The 22,563-nt window shown below is 41.6% G+C and overlaps 1 protein-coding gene across 2 annotated transcripts in view; it reads left to right on the forward strand.

The window, feature by feature from the left end:
• The first annotated feature begins 11,067 nt into the window (after nt 1-11,067).
• The window catches only part of LOC140481565 (SH3 domain and tetratricopeptide repeat-containing protein 1), a 92,102-nt gene continuing 80,606 nt past the window's right edge, over nt 11,068-22,563 (forward strand). For both annotated transcript variants that reach the window (XM_072578016.1, XM_072578106.1), the window contains exon 1: nt 11,068-11,426. In XM_072578016.1, the coding sequence (XP_072434117.1) occupies nt 11,207-11,426 (220 nt within the window). In that variant the 5' untranslated portion in view covers nt 11,068-11,206. The remainder of the gene's footprint in view (nt 11,427-22,563) is intronic.

The following is a 22,563-nucleotide window of genomic DNA, read 5'->3' on the forward strand; positions in this document are numbered from 1 at the left end:
CAGGTACACTGGAGCATGATTGGAGATGATAATATTACCAATCGTACAAGAAACCACCAAGTCCAGAGTTGCCATGGGGGTCAGAAAAAAATCAATCCTTGTGTGGATTGGAAAAAAACATAAAATCCCTGCTTACAGAATGGAGATGGCTCCAGACGTTCACCAACCCTAACTCTACACACAGACCCACTAATTGTTTAGTTTGTGCAGAGGATATCAGGGGGCCTTTGGGCAATCTGGCAACCATAGGATCCATAAGTCAATTAAAATATTCCCCTATAACAATATGCCGTGACTCGAGACTGATCAATTTAGGGGATGTATCGACCAGAAATTTGAGGGAATGGGCCGGAGGGCAGTAAACATTTAAAACATCATATTCTTCCCCATTTATCAGGGCTTTGAGGATTACAAACCTCCCGTGTGTGTCTTTAACACACTCTAATAACTTAAATAGGAGATTCCTCTTAATCAATATAGCCACTCCCCTACTTCTGGTATGAAAAGATGAAAAGTAAACCTAATCAAAGCCATTCTGCTGTCGTTTCAAATGCTCCCTATCATCCAAGTGTGTCTCCTGTAAAAAAGCAATATCCGCCTTTTCCTTTCTAAGACTTGAGGGTACCTTTCCCTCCTAATTGATGAATGACTCCCCTTGATGTTCCAGGTACACCATTTAATCAAGTCATTAGCCCTAACCTTCTGCAGTAACATTTAGATTCCTCAGAGGAGGAACTCATAAAACATAGAACATAGAACATAGAACAATACAGCACAGAACAGGCCCTTCGGCCCACGATGTTGTGCCGAACTTCTATCCTAGATTAAGCACCCATCCATGTACCTATCCAAATGCCGCTTAAAGGTCGCCAATGATTCTGACTCTACCACTCCCACGGGCAGCGCATTCCATGCCCCCACCACTCTCTGGGTAAAGAACCCACCCCTGACATCTCCCCTATACCTTCCACCCTTCACCTTAAATTTATGTCCCCTTGTAACACTCTGTTGTACCCGGGGAAAAAGTTTCTGACTGTCTACTCTATCTATTCCTCTGATCATCTTATAAACCTCTATCAAGTCACCCCTCATCCTTCGCCGTTCCAATGAGAAAAGGCCGAGAACTCTCAACCTATCCTCATACGACCTATTCTCCATTCCAGGCAACATCCTGGTAAATCTTCTCTGCACCCTCTCCAAAGCTTCCACATCTTTCCTAAAGTGAGGCGACCAGAACTGCACACAGTACTCCAAATGTCGCCTAACCAAAGTCCTGTACAGCTGCAACATCACTTCACGACTCTTGAATTCAATCCCTCTGCTAATGAACGATAATACACCATAGGCCTTCTGACAAACTCTATCCACCTGAGTGGCAACTTTCAAAGATCTATGTACATAGACCCCAAGATCCCTCTCTTCCTCCACCTGACTAAGAACCCTACCATTAACCTTGTATTCCACAATCTTATTTGTTCTTCCAAAATGGACAACCTCACACTTGGCAGGGTTGAACTCCATCTGCCACTCCTCAGCCCAGCTCTGCATCATATTTAAGTCCCTTTGCAAACAACAAATGCCCTCCTCATGTCCACAACTCCACCTATCTTCGTATCATCTGCAAATTTACTGACCCACCCTTCGACTCCCTCATCCAAGTCATTAATAAAAATTATAAACAGCAGAGGACCCAGAACTGATCCCTGCGGAACTCCACTTGTAACTGTGCTCCAGGCTGAATATTTACCATCTACCACCACTCTCTGACTTCGACCGGTTAGCCAGTTTTCTATCCAATTGGCCAAATTTCCCTCTATCCCATGCCTCCTGACTTTCCGCATAAGCCTACCATGGGGAACCTTATCAAATGCCTTACTAAAATCCATAAGTTAAAAACAATGACTGCAGATGCTGAAAACCAAATACTGGATTAGTGGTACTGGAAGAGCACAGCAGTTCAGGCAGCATCCAACGAGCAGTGAAATCGACGTTTCGGGCAAAAGCCCTTCATCAGGAATAAAAATCCATGTACAATACATCCACTGCTCTACCCTCATCCACATGCTTGGTCACCTCCTCGAAGAATTCAATAAGACTTGTAAGGCAAGACCTACCCTTCACAAATCCGTGCTGGCTGGCCCTAATCAAGCAGTGTCTTTCCAGATACTCATAAATCCTATCCCTCAGTACCCTTTCCATTACTTTGCCTACCACAGAAGTAAGACTAACTGGCCTGTAATTCCCAGGGTTATCTCTATTCCCTTTTTTGAACAGGGGCACAACATTCGCTACTCTCCAGTCCCCTGGTACCACCCCCGTTGACAGTGAAGACGAGAAGATCATTGCCAACGGTACTACAATTTCCTCTCTTGCTTCCCACATAATCCTAGGATATATCCCGTCAGGCCCGGGGGACTTGTCTATCCTCAAGTTGTTCAAAATGTCCAACACATCTTCCTTCCTAACAAGTATCTCTTCTAGCTTACCAGTCCGTTTCACACTCTCCTCTTCAACAATACGGTCCCTCTCGTTTGTAAATACTGAAGAGAAGTACTTGTTCAAGACCTCTCCTATCTCTTCCAACTCAATACACAATCTCCCACTACTGTCCTTGATCAGACCTACCCTCGTTCTCGTATTACTCGAATTACAAATCACCGAGTCTTAGTGTCGCAAGATCCATCAAACATAAAAACTACATAAACTAAAACCACTACTGTTAACAAACCTACAAAGCTCTCAAAGATTATATATAACAAAAACAAAAGTGCCAACGGCACTGAATAGGGGAACTCACCCCCTGTGCAAGTGGATATCTAGACATCCCAAAACCCAACTTCCCATCCTGCTGCCAATACTGCAGCCAGGGCATTTAAATACTTGAACTAGGAATAAACTGCCCATAAGCAGACATCTAGCCATCACAACCATTTTCTCTCCCCCCTAGCTAGAGCCACACCACATACACAAGCAGAAAAGAAAGAAAATACACCAAGAAATAACAATGTGAACAAAGACATTTTGAAAATGAAAAGGTAAGTACCCCACCCATTCTTTGGTATAACTTAACTTAAAAATTGAAAGTACACATCCCAACTGCACCCTAGCATTGTTTAGATCAGATTATTACCAATCAAAAAAAAGGAAAAGAAAGCCCCGACCAGATTTCCTCTCTTGTTTTAAAAGAAAAGTAGAGACATACCCAAGCAACACTGCTATTTGTACATACTAAATTGTTCAGATTAAGTTCATTTGTCCACAAAGCCTTCTCTTACATGTGAAAGAGATGTACGGATCCACCTCCGGTGATCCAAAGCACCACCGGATAACTCAGGGAGTACTGGATCTGGAGTTCCCTCAGTCTTTTCTAGATGCCGTCATAGGATTTTCTTTTCTGGATCACCGCAACTGAGAATTCGTGGAAGAACATGATCTTAGAGCCCGCATAAACTAGGGCCTTTGGATCATTCCAAGAATTCTGGAAGCTTCCATGATTCTCTCTTTACCTCTATAATGATGAAACTTCACCAAGACAGTATGTGGACGTTGGTCCAGACCTGACCTCTGCGCCGTGACCCAGTGAGCCCTCTCAATTTTCAAGCTTCTCATTCCAGCCTCCGGCAGACTGATGATCTGAATATTTTTTCTCCTGCCCCTGTTCTCGAGGTCATCAACCTGGTCAAGCAAATTACAGACCTGTGTTTCCAGGGCCTGGATCCTATCCTTGGAGGAATCAGTATCAGCTTCCACCACGGTGACCCTGCGTCCTACCTCATCCATTTTTTTCTCTAGGTCTCCCAGCTGTTGTTCTGCAGCATGATAGAGATCAGTGCCAGCTTCTGCTCTGCCCAACATCCCACAAGATTTTGCAAGCTCCTTTACCAGGACCTGATAGGAAACCGAGTTCAAGGATCCTGCAGGTCTGGCCTTGGATGTACTTCTTCCCTTCTTCGGCATCCCTGGATGGCAAAAACCTGAGGTAAGCTGTTCTCAGACAGCTTCCTGGGACTCCAAAACCTTTCCAGAGTCTCAGGATATCGCGGTGGTCCAGGTAGGGTGGGGTAAAACTTGTTCCACTTGCACTGCGGTGCAGAGAGGGGTCCTACGGTACGCAGCTCTGCTGTGCGATTTTCCTAGATCACCACCATCTTGGATCCCCCTGTTATCTCATTTCTGAAGGCTTCCCATTTTCTAGCCATCCCTTTACTTGTGAACATCTGCCCCCCCAATCAGCTTTTGAAAGTTCTTTGCCTCATACTGTCAAAATTAGCCTTCCTCCACTTTAGAATTTCAACTTTTAGCTCCGTCTCTCCTTTTCTATCACTATTTTAAAACCAATAGAATTATGGTTGCTGGCCCCAAAGTGCTCCCCCATTGACACCTCATTCATCTGCCCTGTATTATTTCCCAAGAGTGGTCACATTTTGCACCTTCTCTAGTAGGTACGTTGACATACTAAATCAGAAGATTTTCTTGTACACACTTAACAAATTCCTCTCCATCTGAACCCTTAACACTATGACAGTTCCAGTCTATGTCTGGAAAGTTAAAATCCCCAACCATAACCACCCTATTATTCTTACAGATAACTGAAATCTCCTGACAAATTTGTTTCTCAATTTCCCACTGACTACAGTAATAGGGGGTCTATACTACAATCCCAATAAGATGATCCCCTCTTTCTTACTTCTCAGTTCCACTCAATAACTTCGCTGGATGCATTTCCAGGAATATCCTACCTAAGTACAGGAAGTAATACTATCCCTTATCAAAAACACCACTCCCCTCCTCTCTTGCCCTCTTTTCCATCCTTCCTATATCCTGGAACATTAAGCAGCCAGTCCTGTCCATCCCTGAGCCACGTTTTTGTAATTGCTACAATATCCCAGTCCCGTGTTCCTAACTATCCTTTTTCTGTTAGGCCTCTTGCATTAAAGTAAATGCAGTTTAATTTATTAATCCCACCTTGTTCTCTGCTTTGTTCCTGCCTGCCCTGACTGTTTCAAGTGTTTCTTTTCCCAACTGTACCAGTCTCAGATTGATCTCTTTCCTCACTATTTCCCCTCCCCTCCTCTCTCCTTATCCTCCCAACCTTACTAGTTTAAATCCTCCCGAGCAGCTCTAGCAAATCTCCCTGTCACACCATTAGTCCCCTCCCAATTCAGGTGCAATCCGTCCTTCTTGTACAGGTCACTTCAATGATCCAAATGATCCAAAAATGTGAATCCTTCTCCCCTGCACCAGCTCCTCAGCCACGCATTCATCTGGTCTATCCTCCTATTCCTACCCTCACTAGCTCATAGCACTGGGAGACATCTAGATTTTACTACCCTTGAGGATCTCCTTTTTAAATTCTTGCCTAACTTTCTATATTCTCCCTTCAGAATCTCATCTTTTTCCCTTCCTACATCGTTAGTTCCAATGTGTACAATGACCTTCTGTTGGTCCCTTTCCCGTTTGAGAACATTTTTCACCATTTCTGAGACATCTTTGGTCCTGGCACCAGGAAGGCAACACACCATTCTGATTTTTCACTGCTGGCCACAGAAACATCTGTCTGTTTCTCTGACTAGACAGTTCCCCATCACAATTGATTGCTTGAAACCTGACGTACCCCTCATTATATTAGAGCCAGTCTCAATATCAAAAACTTGGCTGTTTGTGCTACATTCCCTGATAGTCCATCACCCCCTACATTTTCCAAAATAGCATAATTGCTTGAAGTGGGAATAGCCACAGAACACTCCTGCACTACCTGCATACTCCTCCTACCTTTCCTGGAGTTAACTATTTTGCAACTTTTCTTCCTTCCTATAATTGCCATCCATCACACCCCCTAGCTCTTGAAAATTCCTTATTGTCTAACTGCAATTCCAAGTAATCCATGCAATATGATAGGATTCACAACCAAAGACACTTCCTGCAGACAGAATCATAAGTAACATGGAAACTCTCCCTCAACTCCCACATCTGAAGGAAGAGCATATCACTCTACTAAAGACTATCTTTGCTCCTTCACAATCTACAGACTCAGCAAATAGCAATGTCTTTTTGCTGTAAGAAATTTGGCTCCAGGCTAACTTGGTAGGTATGGTTTATATTTTTTAAATTTAATCAAGAGACAGATCTCAATAAAACATAATCAGGATAGTACCCACTGTGCTCATTACTGTAGACTTACAGCAAGGTTACACTTAAAAACTCTGCACTTTTCTGTTCCTGTGATGTGAGCTCTCCCACACAGGTTCCTCCAAGGTCAGCTGTGAATTTTGCTGTTTATTAATTTTTCCTAGATGCACTGTAATGTCCAGAGGTACATAAGGTCAAACATCAAAGGCAGGAACTATGCAGATTCGTTGCTGTGTCAGTTAGCAGTGTAGGTTTCTTTCTCTCTCTCCCTCACTGACCATGTAGTCATTGCCTATTAGCTGTCCTCATCCTTTTAAAAGTACCGTTGTTTTGATCTTCTTTTCCCAAAGTTCCAAAACAATGCAACAGCATATAAACCAGTAATTGCTGCTCCTGGAATTCAAAGAAATCACCTCCAATACCTAAAGTACCTCAAAAAAGGAGCAGCTCTTACAGCCACAACTTTTTCCCGTTCTCCATCTTGGACAATATGAAAAGAGAAGGCAGAGATTCCTGGAGGTAATTTTAGTAGTGGAGCATTTGTTGGCCTGTTAGAAAAATTAAAGCTCACGTAATAAAAAGGACTGAAACAGCATGAATACAAAATTGAATAATGGATAGAAAACTTGAAGTTGTAGCAAATGACCTGTTCTTTTGTCTTAAGTGAAATATGTAATGATATTGTTCAGTGTTGAGTGTTAGAATTGTTACTGTGTAGGGTCTGTTTCCATGCTGTACATCTCTATGACTATGACTATGACCAGTCTGGGAGTCAGAATCGGGGTTCAGTGACAGAGCTTATTGTGCAAGGAAATTCCGGCACTCCGGGGAGAGATAGGCACCAACAGCACAGTGGCCAGCCGCGATTCCTCTCTCCACCTGGAGCACATGTCAAGATACTTTTATACATCTTGTGATACAATGGGCCAGTGATGAGGTTATTGTCTTTGTAACATGATTTGTTTAATGGCAATCTTTGCAGAATTGTTGATAGTTTCCATTCAGTCATTGTAACTTCCAGGGCAGCTTTTGTTAATTTCAGCATGGCTGTTGTTAGTTTCAATGTAAACATTGTCAGTTTCAATGTCTGCGCGGAAGTCCATTATTGTAGTAATGGGAGCTAATCGCTCTTCCTGAGAAGGACGATTACGGCAGCTCTGGCTATTAGCACTTTGTATTGAGTCCTTATCAATCTGTTAGCGTTTCTTTCAAAGGTGTTGGCTGGACCCAAATACTTCAGTGGGCAGTGTGTGTTCTCCCCCACCTGCCTTAAACTAATCAACTAGGTTGTGAGTGAATTGTGCTGACATTCTGGTGGCCCCAGGCAGTGTCTATGTTTGCTCTGCTGTCTCTCTCCATACTGTGGTCCAGCAACCATCTTGTGTGTCCTCTGACCAACTGATGGCTCAGTGGTCATCTTGTGTGTCCGTGTGCATAGCGTCACCCTGCCCTGTGCCATCTCCCACTTCAACTGTATATGGTAAGTATTTGGGCTTGGATTGTAAGGCAAAAGGTAAAACTTTATTGATATTGGGAAATGTAAGATGTTACGTTTTGGTCAACAGAATGATGATAGAGAATAAATAATAATGAGAGGTGTATTACTCGAAGGACCTGGAGGCTTTATGCACAAACCACTGAGGGAGGTAGGGCAGGTTAACAAACCAGTGAATAAAACACATGAGATCATCAGCTTTATAAATTGAAGCTTGGGGCAGAATCTTTGAAGGTTCTGAGCAACATGAGCTATGTGAGATGTGGACCAGAATCGGATGGAAATTCCTGCAAGGACTATCTCAGTATTGAGAACACCTCACTCATCTTTTATGCTTTTCACGTGCGGTGTAGCAAGGTTCTCACCAGGCAGCATTGAGGTGACAAGTGACAGAGATTAATGCTTGATTAGTAGTGCTGGAAGAGCATAGCAGTTCAGGCAGCATCCAACGAGCAGCGAAATCGATGTTTCGGGCAAAAGCCCTTCATCAGGAATAAAAAGCTTGTTAACTGCCACAAGTTGCCTCATTAAGAATCAGCCTCTCCTCTTACCAGCTGAAAATCAAGCTAGATGTTGGGAAGTCTTGACTCAGAAACTCTAGAGCATGTACTCGATGGGTTCAGCTACTGCTTGCACTGATTGCCTCCATATTATATGTAAACAAGCCGCAACCCAGGATATGATCAATGGGCACTGGGTTCATCCCTCCATGAACATTGGAATCCATGATGGGGGGTTTGATGAAAGATTAAATTAGATTAGATTACTTACAGTGTGGAAATAGGCCCTTTGGCCCAACAAGTCCACACTGACTCTCCGAAGTGCAACCTACCCAGATCCATTCCCCTACATTTATCCCTTCACCTAAGACTACGGGCAATTTAGCATGGCCAATTCACCTAACCTGCACATCTTTGGTCTGTGGGAGGAAACCCATGCAGACACGAGGTGAATGTGCAAACTCCACATAGACAGTTGCCTGATACGGGAATTGAACCCGGGTCTCTGGCACTGTGAGGCAGCAGTGCTAACCACTGTGCCACCGTGCTGCGAAAGAGATTACAGTGGGTGGCAAGGCTGTCAGTGCTGGCAGATGTGAGGGAAAGTGTTGAGATATACTGAAGGACTGAAGAGGCAGCACAAAGGACATGCAGAGTTAATGGGTGGGGGCAGTTGGGGTAGGTTGAGAGTGAGAAGAGTGGGTGAGGAAAGATGTTGCAGGTAGTATTGAAGGTGGTATTGTCTGAGGTTATTACAGCACCACTAGCCTTTTAATTGTACTCTGGAAGTGGCACTGACTTGATGGTGATCTCAGATCAGCCTGGCAGGGTCTAGTGATGCAGCCTTCTCCTGCAGGTCATCCAGGAAGAGGATACCTCTCCTCTGGACCATCCTGTTCACCAGGACCTCCAGGTTACCATTAGAGAATTGCAGTGCCATGTTTCCCTTCTCCAACATGTTCAGATGCCATCCTTAACTGAATGGGATAGCTTCAGAATTCCATTACAGTGGCCTTTTAAAGATTATAGTGGGTGCAAGGGATGTCAGTGTTTTGCTGGATATCTGCTGAGTTGATGTGGGAATGACATGTGATAAGTTGGGGTGGAAATCAGATGTGGGAGACATGAGATAGAGATGTCTCAGGTAATTAATGTCGTGAGTGTGGTAAACTAGATACTCTTGCTAGTTCTTGTGGAAAATACCTTTCTTAAAACTCGACACAACTCAGACTTAGCCAAGAAAGCAAATAAGGTTCAATCCATTGAATGCATAAATCATGTTTCAACTCCAGCTGCAGTATTGTGTACTATTCCAGGTACCATGTCTGATGAAGGAGGTGAAGACTTTGGAAAGGATGATTAGAGATATTCTGCTGTGCTTCCAGGGATGAAGAAGACATATGTGGATAAACTGGAGAAGCTGGAGTTGTTCTCTTTAGAACAGAGAAGGCTGAGAGGAGATTTAATAAGCTGTTTTCCAAAAAAAAAGCCATGATGAATTTAGATAGAGTGAAACTGTTTTCAGTGACTGAAAGGTCAATAATGAGATGGTATAGATTTAAGGTGGTTGCCAAAATAATAAGTGATATGAGGATAAACTTTTTTAGACAATTAGGATTTGAAATAGACTGTCTGATAGGCTGGTGGATCAGATTCAACAGTCGTTTAATGGAGGGTGTTGAGTAAATACTTGAAATATGTAACTTTTCAAAGGAATGGGGAAAGAATGCCTAGATTAGTCTTTAAGAGTTGGAGTGGATCTGATGGGCTGAACAACCTAATCTGTGTTGCACCAATTTATGATTTGATGTTGTAGATGATATGATATAAAATGCCCTCACAGCACCAGGGATCCAGGTTCAATTCCAGCCTTAGGTGACTGCCTGTGTGGAGTTTGCACATTCTCCCCATGTCTGCGCAGGTTTTCCCCAGGTGCTCCAGTTTCTTCCCACATGCCAAAGATGTGCAGGTTAGATGAACTGGCTATGCTAAATAGCCACTATGTTCAGGGATGTGTAGGTTAGGCGTACTAATAAGGGTAAATGGTCTGGGTGGGTTGCTCCTCAGAGGGTCGGTGTGAACTAGTTGGGCCGAAGGGCCTGTATCCACACTATAGGGATTTTCTAAAAAAAATGCTGATATCCTGAAATGGGAGGTGTATTCTACATTTTAACAAGTGTGAAACTGCAGATTAAGTTGACAAGTTATTTGCCTCATTACCTGTCCTGAGCAATCAAAGAAGTTGCCCACCACCTCAAAACAAGACACATGTTTCCAACATTATCTCACAACAGAACTGAAGGACTGTCTGGAAAGTTACTTTTAAGCTGATTGTCAGGACATGGGCATTACTAACAAGGAATGCTGTTCTTGACCTTCCTTAGTTGGCATTCTTCTTTGTCTACTGCAAGCATTTTAATAAAGCTAAATACTGGGCCAAAGTCAAATGTAGATGAGACTGAGTAAGACATTAGTACACCAAATGTTTTATATGACAATCTGGCAATTTTGTGACCAGATTTACTCTTTATTTCTAGATTGTGACCCCATTGTTCTATTTCTTAGATTACATCCTGAAGCATAATAAATATCAATCCGTGATTGAGGTCTAATCAGAAGGAAATTCTTTCAGGCATCACCATAAGTAATTAAAATAATTTAACAGGATTTTCCAAAAAAAACAGCCTAACTTGGAAAACTGTATTTAGCACAACATGTGAAGATGACGACTTATTTTGGTCCCTTAATTTTGAGCTGTTACAATCCAAACAAACCTCAAAGCTGGTCGAGAAACAATGTAAAAATGCTAACAATGTTCCATGACATTTTTATGTAAATTAGCAGGTGTGTGTGCATTCATAAACTTTTTTTTAAATGTGGAAAATACACAAAGTACTTTAATGTGTCAGAGAGGGAGGTGTGTGAAACTCTGGCTGGGAAAGCGAACGCAAAGTTCAACAGCATGTAGCAGGCTATCCGGGAGCAACGACAATGAAGCAGGTTGTGAACAGCGATTAGGAAGAAATAATATCCCGTGACAGCGCTAGCAAAGCCCAGACTTGTTTTTGATTAGGTTTCGATTATGGAGGGTACGGAGTGGAATGACGGTCCCGCTGGGGAGGATTTCCTTTTGTACACCATCGAGGAGGAGAGGTCGAGCCTAATTTCTGAAGGCACCGCTCGGGATTGCCGCTTGAAGAGTAACTGGGAGTTGGGGGAACCAGGAAGCGACCCTGTCAGCAAGTTTCTGGACAAGCCGGCAACAGGAGTCACCCAGTCAGACATGATACGCGACTCAAACGGTAATGCATAAAAGTTTTGATGTACTTTCCTTCAAAGATTAATTGTTTTTCCAGTGACTGTAATAAATAGTTTCTCAATTGAAATCAAGGCCCTTAAAGAGGACTTTGCTTGTTTTGTTTTAATTAGGTGGAATCTAACCTTTTTATATATTTAAAAACTCCTTAAAGTAATTGTGCTACAATAACGCGCTATTATAGAAAGCTACAACATTCTGTGCTCTGATACATAGTCATTAATGTAAATAGCAAGCACTTGTGGGCCCACGCAATAAGCCCGACTATATTCCACTTAATATTTCCCCCAACAACACCAACACAGCCAAAACATTCATTTTACCGAACATTTTAAAATCAATTTGCAAACTTTAACTTGAATCTCCACACCTTTTTGAGTTTAACTAGACCCCCCGATTTGGAACTTGATAAAATAACCTTTCTGTGAAAATCTTGAATGAAACTTTGAAGGGTTTATTACTGTTGCTTTGCGTTTTGACTTGCTCTGGACCAAGCAGGTTGGTCACACAGCACCTTCGCTTTCTAAAACTGCGTTGATTCCTGATAGCTTTAATAATGAAATAAATTATTTCACATTGAACTGAAGTTAAGTTTGCCATTTTGTGTGCTAGTTTGTCAACTTTCTTTACAATGGATACCTATGCGCTTAATTTTAATGTTTTGTCCCAATGACTTTGGTTGTAATACCATTATTAGGAACACTCAAATGAATTTCCTATTCTCTTTGTCTCTGTTAGTACTGTGTCATTTAGAAAAATCTAAGCCTGGAGATATGCTTGTTTTACAACTCTGATCTCATTTACATCAGCACTGAGCTTTTTAACAGTACTTTCATTTATGGAGAAAGAGAAAATGTATATGTCACCTCAAGTGAACACTAGGAGGAAGTAATCATTCAGCATTTTTATTGTTTTATCATCCTCTTCAGGTTTACGCTTGTTTTGTATGTTTAAATGTTCCAGCCTTTTCTACTGTGGTATCCTGCTATTTTACACACTTTGGGAAATATGCTGTTGTCTCCATTTTATACAGTTAATTGGCACTTCTAAATGTAATTGGTATACATTACTAAATATCTTGCTAACTTGTTGGAGCTGCTAGTTTGCATGGAACGTAATATGGAGGCTCCGGTGGTGTCTTTACACAATCCTGCCAAGCGGATGCCAAGGAAGCTGGTCTGAAAGCATCCTCTCCTGAGATGAGATGCCCAGCACCAAGGTACCAATCGCTCAAAATGAGCACCTTTTGGGTGGTGACATTCGTATGCCTTACAGCAGACTGTTATGTTTGGAACTTGATCATGGCAGGCGACTCTGAAGTGACAATAGAAATGCTTCAGGGATGTCCTTCATGCATCCCTAATGGTGTCAGACTTTGCCAGTTCATGGAAGTCTCTGACTTGGTGACCAATCACAATGTGAAGGTGAGACTTCATTTTGAACATGCAGTGGAGAAGTGACACGTTGGAGAGAGTGTTCAAAATTCCAAAGAATTCATCTACTTAACCCTCCATGCACACTCTGTAAGAGGCAGAGGTTACAGATTGTGCATTGGACTTAACCAACCATCCCAAGAACTCAACGAACCAAAGTGAAAGTAGTTTATCCTCAATCCTACGCATCTGCTCAAGAAGGAGAAGAGGACAAGGCTAAATTGGAAAACTTCTGTTGGAGAAAGGGAACTTAGCTAAGTGTTAATCCTTTAATTTCCATGTGCATGGGGCAGCTGCGTGTTTTAAAAGTGGATGCCTGTCATTTGTTACGAACAAATAAGATGTATGCTGTAATTTTGTCTGGAAATGTGTGTGCACTTTCTGCAGTTAAAATAGTAGGGACTGCCTGTTGGCATCTGAAAAACAAGTGCTTTAAGATTTTGGAAGACAAAAGAATAATTTTAGTATTCCTGCATTGTAAGTTAGGGAGCTGATCGGTGCACCGATCAGAAATTGAGGCCTATTGTGCCTATTGTCCCAACCTTTTTGCCCTGGAAAAGTAGCCAATCTCTGTCTGTCATGTGCTGCTGGGCATAGGATGCATTTTCAGCATTTTCTGATTTGATTTTTGCCTCATCCCACAGATTTTTTTTTTAAGGATTACATAAGCAGTGCTCATTTATTTCTTGTTACACTCAATTTTTAGGGAGGTCAGGGAAAAACACTTCTACTGGAAAGAAATCTGGAGTTGGGCTCACACTGGCCTTGTATTATTCACTAAATGGGAATGCTATAATTATTGTAGATATTTGAATAGAATATCTCCTCAAAGAGATGGAGGAGGGCACAGCATCCTGCCAAGGGGATGCAAAACAAAACCTTGGAATAGGAAGATGAGGATCAGAAAATGAGAAAGGGGAAAGAAGATGAATTTGAAAAGGAGAATTGAGAAAAATAGGGGCAAAAATGTGTTCTTCCAGTAATGCTTGAAGTTGCTGCTGCATCAAGTAAATTGATTTCCCAGGAACAAGCAGCAATGATGGCTCAGCTGTATGGTTCACTTAATACTCACCATTTCTCATTAATATCAATAAAATGTGGTCTATACAGGTAGCAGTCTACATCGGTAATTTGTGAAGGGGTATTATAGGAATAACTATTTCCCCCTGTAATATATATAGCAGTAACTTTTACATGCCACAGTGTCTGTTCTTCTATAATACATGATCCATATTTTTAGTGCTTTTTCCCTGTAAGTTTTAGGAGAAGAATCAGACCCCCTGTTTGGCTGTATCAGTGATTTTTATAGGACATTGAATAGGGATTAAAGCAGAAAGAGGCTGTTCACTCAAATCAGGGCAGCACGGTGGCTTAGTGGTCAGGGACCTCAGGGACCCGGGTGCGATTTCAGCCTCTGGCGGCTGTCTGTGAGAGTTTGCACATTCTCCCCATGTTTATGTGGGGTTCCTCCCACAATCCAAAGATGTGCAGGTGAGATGAACTGGCCATGCTAAATTGCCCATAGTGTTCAGGGATGAGTAAGTTAGGTGCATTAGTCAGGAGCAAATGTTGAGTAATAGCGTAGGGGATGGGTCTGGGTAGGTTACTCTTTAGATGGTCGGTGTGGACTTGTTGGGTCAAATGGCCTGTTTCCACACTGTAGGGATTTTATGATTTTTTATCATCTAAATGATTGATATAGCTTGCTGAAACTAACCGAATTTACAGTCATAGGGTCATAAAGGTGTGCAGCATGGAAACAGAGCCTTCGGTCCAACTTATCCGTGCTGACCAGATATTTCAGATAAATCTAATCCAATTTGCCAGTGTTTGGCCTATATCTGTCTGAACCTTTCTTATTCATATACCCATATAAATGCCTTTTAAATGTTGTAACTGTACCAGCCTTCTCCATTTCCTCTGGCAGCTCATTCCACGTACGCACCACTATCTGCATGAAAAAGTAGCCCCTTAAGTCCCATTTAAATCTTTCCCCTCTCATCTTTTGAACCTATGTTCTCTAGTTTTGGACTCACCCACCCCAGGGAAAATCACCTTGTCTATTTACCCTATCAATGCCCTTCATGATTTTATAAACCTCTATAAAGTAACCCCTCAACTTCCAGTACTGCAGGGAAAATAGCCCCAGCTTATTCAGATCAAACCCTCCAACCGTGACAACATCCTTTGGAAATCTTTTCTGAACCCTTTCACGTTTCACAACATCCTTCCGATAGGAAGGAGACCAGAATTGCATGCAATGGTTCGGTCACATTTAGAACAATGTCCTGTACAGTCGCAACATGACCTTCCAACTTGAATACTTAATGCATTGACCCAAAAAGGCAAGTATACCAAATGCTGCCTTCACAATCCTATCTACCTGAGACTCCACTTTCAAGGAACTATGAGTCTGCACTCCAAAGACTCTTTGTTCAGCAATGCTCCCCAGGAAATTACCATTGTGTATAAGTCCTGCACTGATTTTGTCTTTCCAAAATGCAGGACCTCACATTTATCCAAATTAAACTCCGTCTGTCACTACGTGGCCCACTGGCCCATCTGATCAAGATCCCTATTTGGTCAAGATTCTATGTTCACATCCAAATCATTTATATAAATGACAAAAAGCAGTGTACCCAGCACCGATCTTTGTGGCACACCTCTGGTCATAGGCCTCCAGTTTGAAGAGTAACCCTCCACCACCACCACCCTCTACCTTCAAGTCAGTTCTGTAACCAATAGCTAATTCTCTCTCTCGTCTATGCTAACCAGTCTATCATGAGGAACGTTGCCAAATGCTTTACTGAAGTCCATATAGATCATGTCCACCGCTCTACCCTCATAAATAGTCTTGATTACTACTTTAAAAATAGTGTATCAAGTTAGTGAAACACTATTTCCCATGCCCAAAGCAATGTTGACTATCCATAATCAATCCTTGCTTTTCCAAATACGTGTAAATCCTGTCCTCAGGATTCCCTCCAACAACATGCCCACCACTGATGTCAGGCTCACCAATCTATAGTTCCCTAGCTTTTTCTTACCACCTTTCTCAAACAGTGGCACCATGTTAGCCAACTTCCAGTCTTCTAGCACCCAACTTGTGGCAATTGATCCAAATATCTCAGCGAGGGACCCAGGAACCGCTTCCCACAGAGTTCTAGAGTACATCTGATCAGGTCCTGGGAATTTATCCACTTGTATGTATCTTAAGTTGTCCAGATCACTACATCTGTAATATGGACATTTTTCAAGATTTTTCACTATTTATTTCCCCATGTTCTATATTTTTCATATCCTTCTTCACAATAAATGCAGATGCAAAATTCTTGTTTCGTATTTCCCCCATCTCCTGAGGTTCTGCACATAGGTGGCCTTGCTGATCTTTAAGGGTCCCTATTCTCTCCCTAGCTACCCATTTGTCCTTAATGTATTTGTAGAATACCTTTTGATTCTCCTTAACCCTATTTGCCAAAGCTATCTAATGTCCTCTTTTTACCCTCCTGATTTCCCTCTTAAGTATTCTCCTACTGCCTTGATATGTTTCTAAGGATTCATTCATTCTCTACTGTCTATACCTGACGACATATGCTTCCTTCTTTTTCTTGACCCAAGTCTCAATATATCTAGTCATCCAGCACTCCTTACACCTACCAGCCTTGCCCTACACCCTAACAGGAACATGCTGTCTCTGGAAAATCATTGTCTCATTTTTTTTTAAGGCTTCCCATTTTTCAGCTGTCTCTTTACCTGCAAGCATCCACCCCCAATCAAGTTTTGAATGTTCATGCCTAATACTGTCAAAATTGGCCTTTTTCCATTTTAGAATTCTAATTTTTAGATCCGGTTTATCCTTTTCTATCACTATTTTAAAATGAATATAATTAAGGTTGCTGGCCTCTGTCTTTTGACACACTTTCCTCTCTGGCTTGTCCTGAAGGTTTTGACTTCTTATTCAGAAATGATATTTGCGCTACAGTATCTTGTCAAGATCTGACCCATCCATAAGGTGGAAAGACATGTTAATGTTTTAGCTATGGGCCATTTATTGGGCCTCGTCAGGGCAGCGTCAATGAAGAAACTGCGCTCGTCTACAGGAGTAGTGCCAGAGGACTGGAGGCTAGCAAACGTGGTTCCCTTGTTCAAGAAGGGGAGTAGGGATAATCCTAGTAACTATAGGCCAGTGAGTCTCACTTCTGTTGTGGGCAAAGTCTTAGAGAGAATTGTAAGGGATAGGATTTATGCACATCTGGATAAGGATAATGTGATCAAGGATAGTCAGCATGGTTTTGTGAAGGGCAAGTCGTGCCTCACAAACCTTATTGAATTCTTTGAGAAGGTGACTAAGGAGGTAGATGAGGGGAAAGCGGTAGATGTGGTATATATGGATTTTAGCAAGGCGTTTGATAAGGTCCCCCATGGTAGGCTACTGCAGAAAATACAGAGATATGGCATTGAGGGTGAGTTGGAGGTTTGGATTAGGAATTGGCTGGCTGGAAGAAGACAGAGGGTAGTAGTTGATGGCAAAGGTTCATCTTGGAGTGCCGTCACTAGCGGTGTTCCGCAAGGATCTGTTTTGGGACCATTGCTGTTTGTCATTTTTATAAATGACCTGGAGGAAGGGTTAGAAGGTTGGGTGAGCAAGTTTGCGGATGATACGAAAGTCGGAGGAGTTGTAGACAGTGAGGAAGGATGTGGCAGGTTACAGCGGGATATAGAGAAGCTGCAGAGCTGGGCAGAAAGGTGGCAAATGGAGTTCAATGTAGCTAAGTGTGAGGTGATTCACTTTGGTAAGAGTAACAAAAAGATGGGGTACTGGGCGAATGGTCGGATACTTGGTAGTGTGGAAGAGCAGAGGGATCTTGGTGTCCATGTACACAGATCTCTGAAAGTTGCCACCCAGGTAAATAGTGCAGTGAAGAAGGCATATGGCGTACTGGCTTTTATTGGTAGAGGAATTGAGTTCCGGAGTCCTGAGGTCATGCTGCAGTTGTATAAGATTCTGGTGCGGCCGCATCTGGAATATTGTGTGCAGTTTTGGTCGCCATACTATAGGAAGGATGTGGAGGCACTGGAACGGGTGCAGAGGAAGTTTACCAGGATATTGCCTGGTATGGTAGGAAGATCCTATGAGGAAAGGCTGAGGCACTTGGGGTTGTTTTCATTGGAGAAAAGAAGGTTTAGGGGTGACTTGATAGAGGTGTACAAGATGATTAGGGGGTTAGATAGGGTTGACAGTGAGAACCTTTTACAAGCTATTACAAGGGGGCATAGCTTTAAATTAAGGGGGGGTAGATATAGGACTGATGTTAGGGGTAGGTTCTTCACTCAGCGAGTCGTAAGTTCATGGAATGCCCTGCCAGTAGCAGTGGTGGACTCTCCCTCTTTATGGGTATTTAAGCGGGCATTGGATAGGTATATGGAGGATAGTGGGTTAGTGTAGGTTAGGTGGGCTTTGATCGGTGCAACATCGAGGGCCGAAGGGCCTGTACTGCGCTGTATTCTTCTATGTTCTATGTTCTATGTTCTATAAAACAGAAACCTCTTTTCTGTCACCAATTGCAAATGGGTGTGTTGTTTATTTGGTCTTTCCAGGAGCTTTTCAAAATTTTATCTTCAACTTCCACAAGTGACTGTTCTACTGTGTGATTCTAGATAGTGGTGACAAGCTAGTTGAATGTATGGTCTTTGTAACTGCACTTGGTGATGCCTTTGGCTTGCATCCACATACATGAGCAGTTACATGGTCAGTGATCCGAAACGGAAACATGCGGGTGTGGATTTCACTCCCTCAGCAAATGGCACTGAGAACCAATTAATATTTATGTCACTGATGCAAGCTAACTAGTAGAATGCATCAAAGTGAAAGTTACTACTTTCTGCGCAAAGATATCTCAAATGTAACTGACCCAAAGATAAAATCACTGATTTTGGATTTGCCCAAAATTGCCATTATTACTTATAAAGATTACCACAATAAAACAGAAAGCAACACACTGGCTCAGTGGTAGCGCTGCTGCCTCACAGTACCAGGGACCCTCGATTGTTTCAAGCCTTTGGCGACAGTGCAAACTCTACTCAGACATTCTCCCCATGTCTGCATGGGTTTACTCTAGGTGCTCTCCAGTTTCCTCCAAAGATGTGCAGGTTAGGTGAATTGGCCACGCTAAATCGCCCATAATGTCCAGGGATGTGTAGGTTGGGTGCATTAGTCAGAGGTATATATAGGGTAGGAGGAATGAGTCTGGGTGGGTTACTCTTCAGCCCAACAAGTCCACACCGACCCTTCAAAGGGTCTGTTTCCACACGGTAGGAATTCTATGATCTTATGATCAATGCCGCGCTTTCATTGCAATGATTGCTATTCATATAGCAGAATCAATTTTGGTAATACCTATTGTGTGCATTCTAGATGAAATACACTTTTTTTGCTTTATTGGGGAAATGACTCTGTTTCAGATTGCTGCACTGCCCAGTTCTGGAGCAATAGAGGACACAGGTATTATTTAGGAATTTTAAAGTTCACTGATAATAATGAATTCAATTTTCTAAATGTAAGCAAAACTATACAAAAACGTGCCTGCCATTTGAAAAAATTACAATATATGTGCAATTTTCTAATTATGTACACTTGACAGAGTCCCTGAATCTGGGAAGTCCTTGCATAGGTAAAACATCTTCAATTACGGGAGAAGACCGTAAATAAACAAATTGTTTGTTTACTTTATTGTCAATTATTCAGAATCAGTTGGACCTAAATCCATACTTCTGAAGGTAAAAGCACTGCTGAAATCCTGTTGTTTTTTCCCCCTTGCTCTTCTACCTTTTCTGCCATTCTTTCATTTTATTCTCTCATTCACTTTCCAAAGATGTGCAGGTCAGATGAATTGGCAATGCTGAATTGCCGATAGTGCTAGGCGCATTACTCAGAGGGAAATGGGTCTGGATGGGTTACTGTTTGGAGGGTTGGTGTGGACTTATTGGGATGAAGGGCCTGTTTCCACACTGTTGGGGATCTAATCAAACTCCCTTTTTGTCTTCTGGCAATGATCAATTAAGCAAAGAGCATCGAGAATATTAGCAGTTGGTGAATGGGTTAAAATGAAAAGGATGATGCAAGTGTTGATGAAAGAAGTTTGAATTTGCTTAGTAAACAGGAAATATTTGTTCTGTAGAAGGAGTTCATAGCTCTACGTTCAAGTTAATCATCAGTATCCATCAGGATAAGAAGCTGAAGTGTTCAGCGTCTTCAGGAGGGATATCTATCCTTTTTCTGTAGTCAGCAAAATCTGAAAACATTGTTCTAATTGTTGGAGGCTGAATTAATGCAGGATTTGAACTTTGCCTTTGTAGTAGAATGACATGTCAGATTAGAGTGAAGGAGAAGTAAATATTTGTGTTACGTCAATTCGAGTTCCAAACAAAAAGCCAGAATATTTGATACCTTAGCTGAAATCCAGGGCCTTAAAATCACTAGATTTTCCAGAGTGAGACATACAGTAGACAGTTACATTAATGGATAACTTTCAACTGACCAAATTTATTTTTTGTTAAGTTGTGTACAGTTGTTTGGAGTAATTAATATAGAATTTTAAAAATGTAATTGCCAAGGATCGCAAATGTTTTCCTTTTGTGCCCCACCCCCACCCACCTAAACACGTTAGTTTGTTTTTGAATTGGTGCCTCATGGTGACAACGGCCTTCATATAATTAAAATAAATGGCTAAACTTCTAAAGAAAAACCTGATAGTTAACATTCCAGTAGCAACTATGCTGCCATTCATGGAAGTGCTTTAGATTAGTTGCCCTTGACAATGGTTAAAACACCTGATCAGTCAAATTTAGAATAATTTATTGATAGCTTTAATGTGATTTTTGTTAAAACCACACAGTAAATATTTTCTATTGAAACTATCTTAAGTTATGATTACAGAATGGAGCTAAAAATTCCCAATATGACTCCCTAAAAAGAGAACATTGGGAGGAGAAGCTAAAGTTGGCTTTTTAGTCCTTTGAGCCTATATATCCATTCAGTGAGATCATTGCTAATCTTCAGTTTCTTCTTTAGCCTCATTTACTAATTTCAATCGTTCAAATCTATAGAAGTCAAAAACATAGCTATTTCAGTTTTGAATAAAAGTAATGACTGAGCATCAAACGCTGTCTGAGGCAAAGGTTCATAAGCCTGTTGAATGAGCGCTTTCACCTGATCCCAGTCCAAAATGGCTGCCCTCTTCAAACATGATTGCAACCTCTAGTTCTATTCTCCTCAGACTGGGGAATATCCTTCCAGTGTCCATCTTGTCAAGGCTATTAATTTTAAGTAAAATTGATGTATTGTTGTCATGTGCCAAGAGACAGCGAAATGTGTTGTTTAGCATCCCATAGAGGCAGGTCGTACCATATCGAGTGCATCAGGGCAGTAGCAACATATAGTGTTACTGCCGCAGAGAGCGAGAGAGATCAACATTAACATTTAAGAGGTCTGTTCAAAAGTCTGATAAGTGGGGAAGGAGTTGTTCTTAATATGTGTTTCTATTAGATTCTCTCATTCATTCTTCTAAATGCATGTGAGTATAATCTATCCAATCTTCCATCACAGACAATTGTCTAATCCCAAGAATTAATCTAGTGAACGCTTGGCTCTGTAAGGCAATTAGATCCTTCCTTCAATAAGGAAACTGGGACTATACATGGTACTTGATGTATAGCATCCCCAAGATGTTTTGCTTCTTACACTTGGACTCCAGTCCACTTGCCATATCATTTACCATCCTAATTTCTTGGCTGTACCTGCACAGCAATTTTCTGTGATTATTATACAAGGTCACTCTAAATACCAACTTTTCCCTTTATCTGTCCATTTTGAAAAAAAACTGGTGAACTCATACTTGCAGCACCCCTCCAGCTAAACTTATTTGAATGAGACTGACCCGCTATTCCCATTCACTGTGCTAACCCATCCTGTGGATGCATTTTTTGTCTCCAATTCCACGAACTATAATAACCTTCCGATGAATGTTTTTGTCTTTGTAATGTACTTGGAGTTTCAGATTCTACCCTACCCCCCGCCCCCACCACCCCATTTCATTCACTCAACCTCTTAAAATGCTTTATCAAACATGTTTTCCTATACTTAAATCCAGATAAAGGAAGGTTCATGGCTCCCTTTTTTATTGATTTAAACCCTCTTGATCAGTTGCAACATTTTTTTTCAGCTTTTGTGTTTAAAAATAAAAATATGTCACAGTTTTAATTAATTGGGTAGTCAGACCAACAACAAAAGAGAACTAATTCCAATGCTCTTTTGGAGTTGAGAGGATGAAATCTTGTTACCAACCACTATGGACAATAATACTAAAACATATCTTCAAGCATAGATGTAAACAAAGGTAATGAACTTATGGAAGTGAGGAGTGGTATCTAGTAATGCAGGAAAGTAAAGGCAAATTCATTAACAAAACCTAAGAGTCCTTTGGTTACAAAGATGAAAAAAATCTGCATTGAACTGTTTGGTTGTTGTCCCATTTGTTTTGCAGTGACAAAGTTTACAGATTTTGCAGTTGCAGTTAACAATGTTCTCCATGTTACTTTTCACCACCACTGGTATCTGTGACTAAAACAGAGAGCACCCAGTATTCTTGCTATCATGAGTTCATGTTGCTCTAATCGTCTTTCTGCTCAAAG

This window comes from Chiloscyllium punctatum, chromosome 1 (assembly GCF_047496795.1).
Source record: "Chiloscyllium punctatum isolate Juve2018m chromosome 1, sChiPun1.3, whole genome shotgun sequence".
Lineage (NCBI taxonomy): Eukaryota > Metazoa > Chordata > Chondrichthyes > Orectolobiformes > Hemiscylliidae > Chiloscyllium > Chiloscyllium punctatum.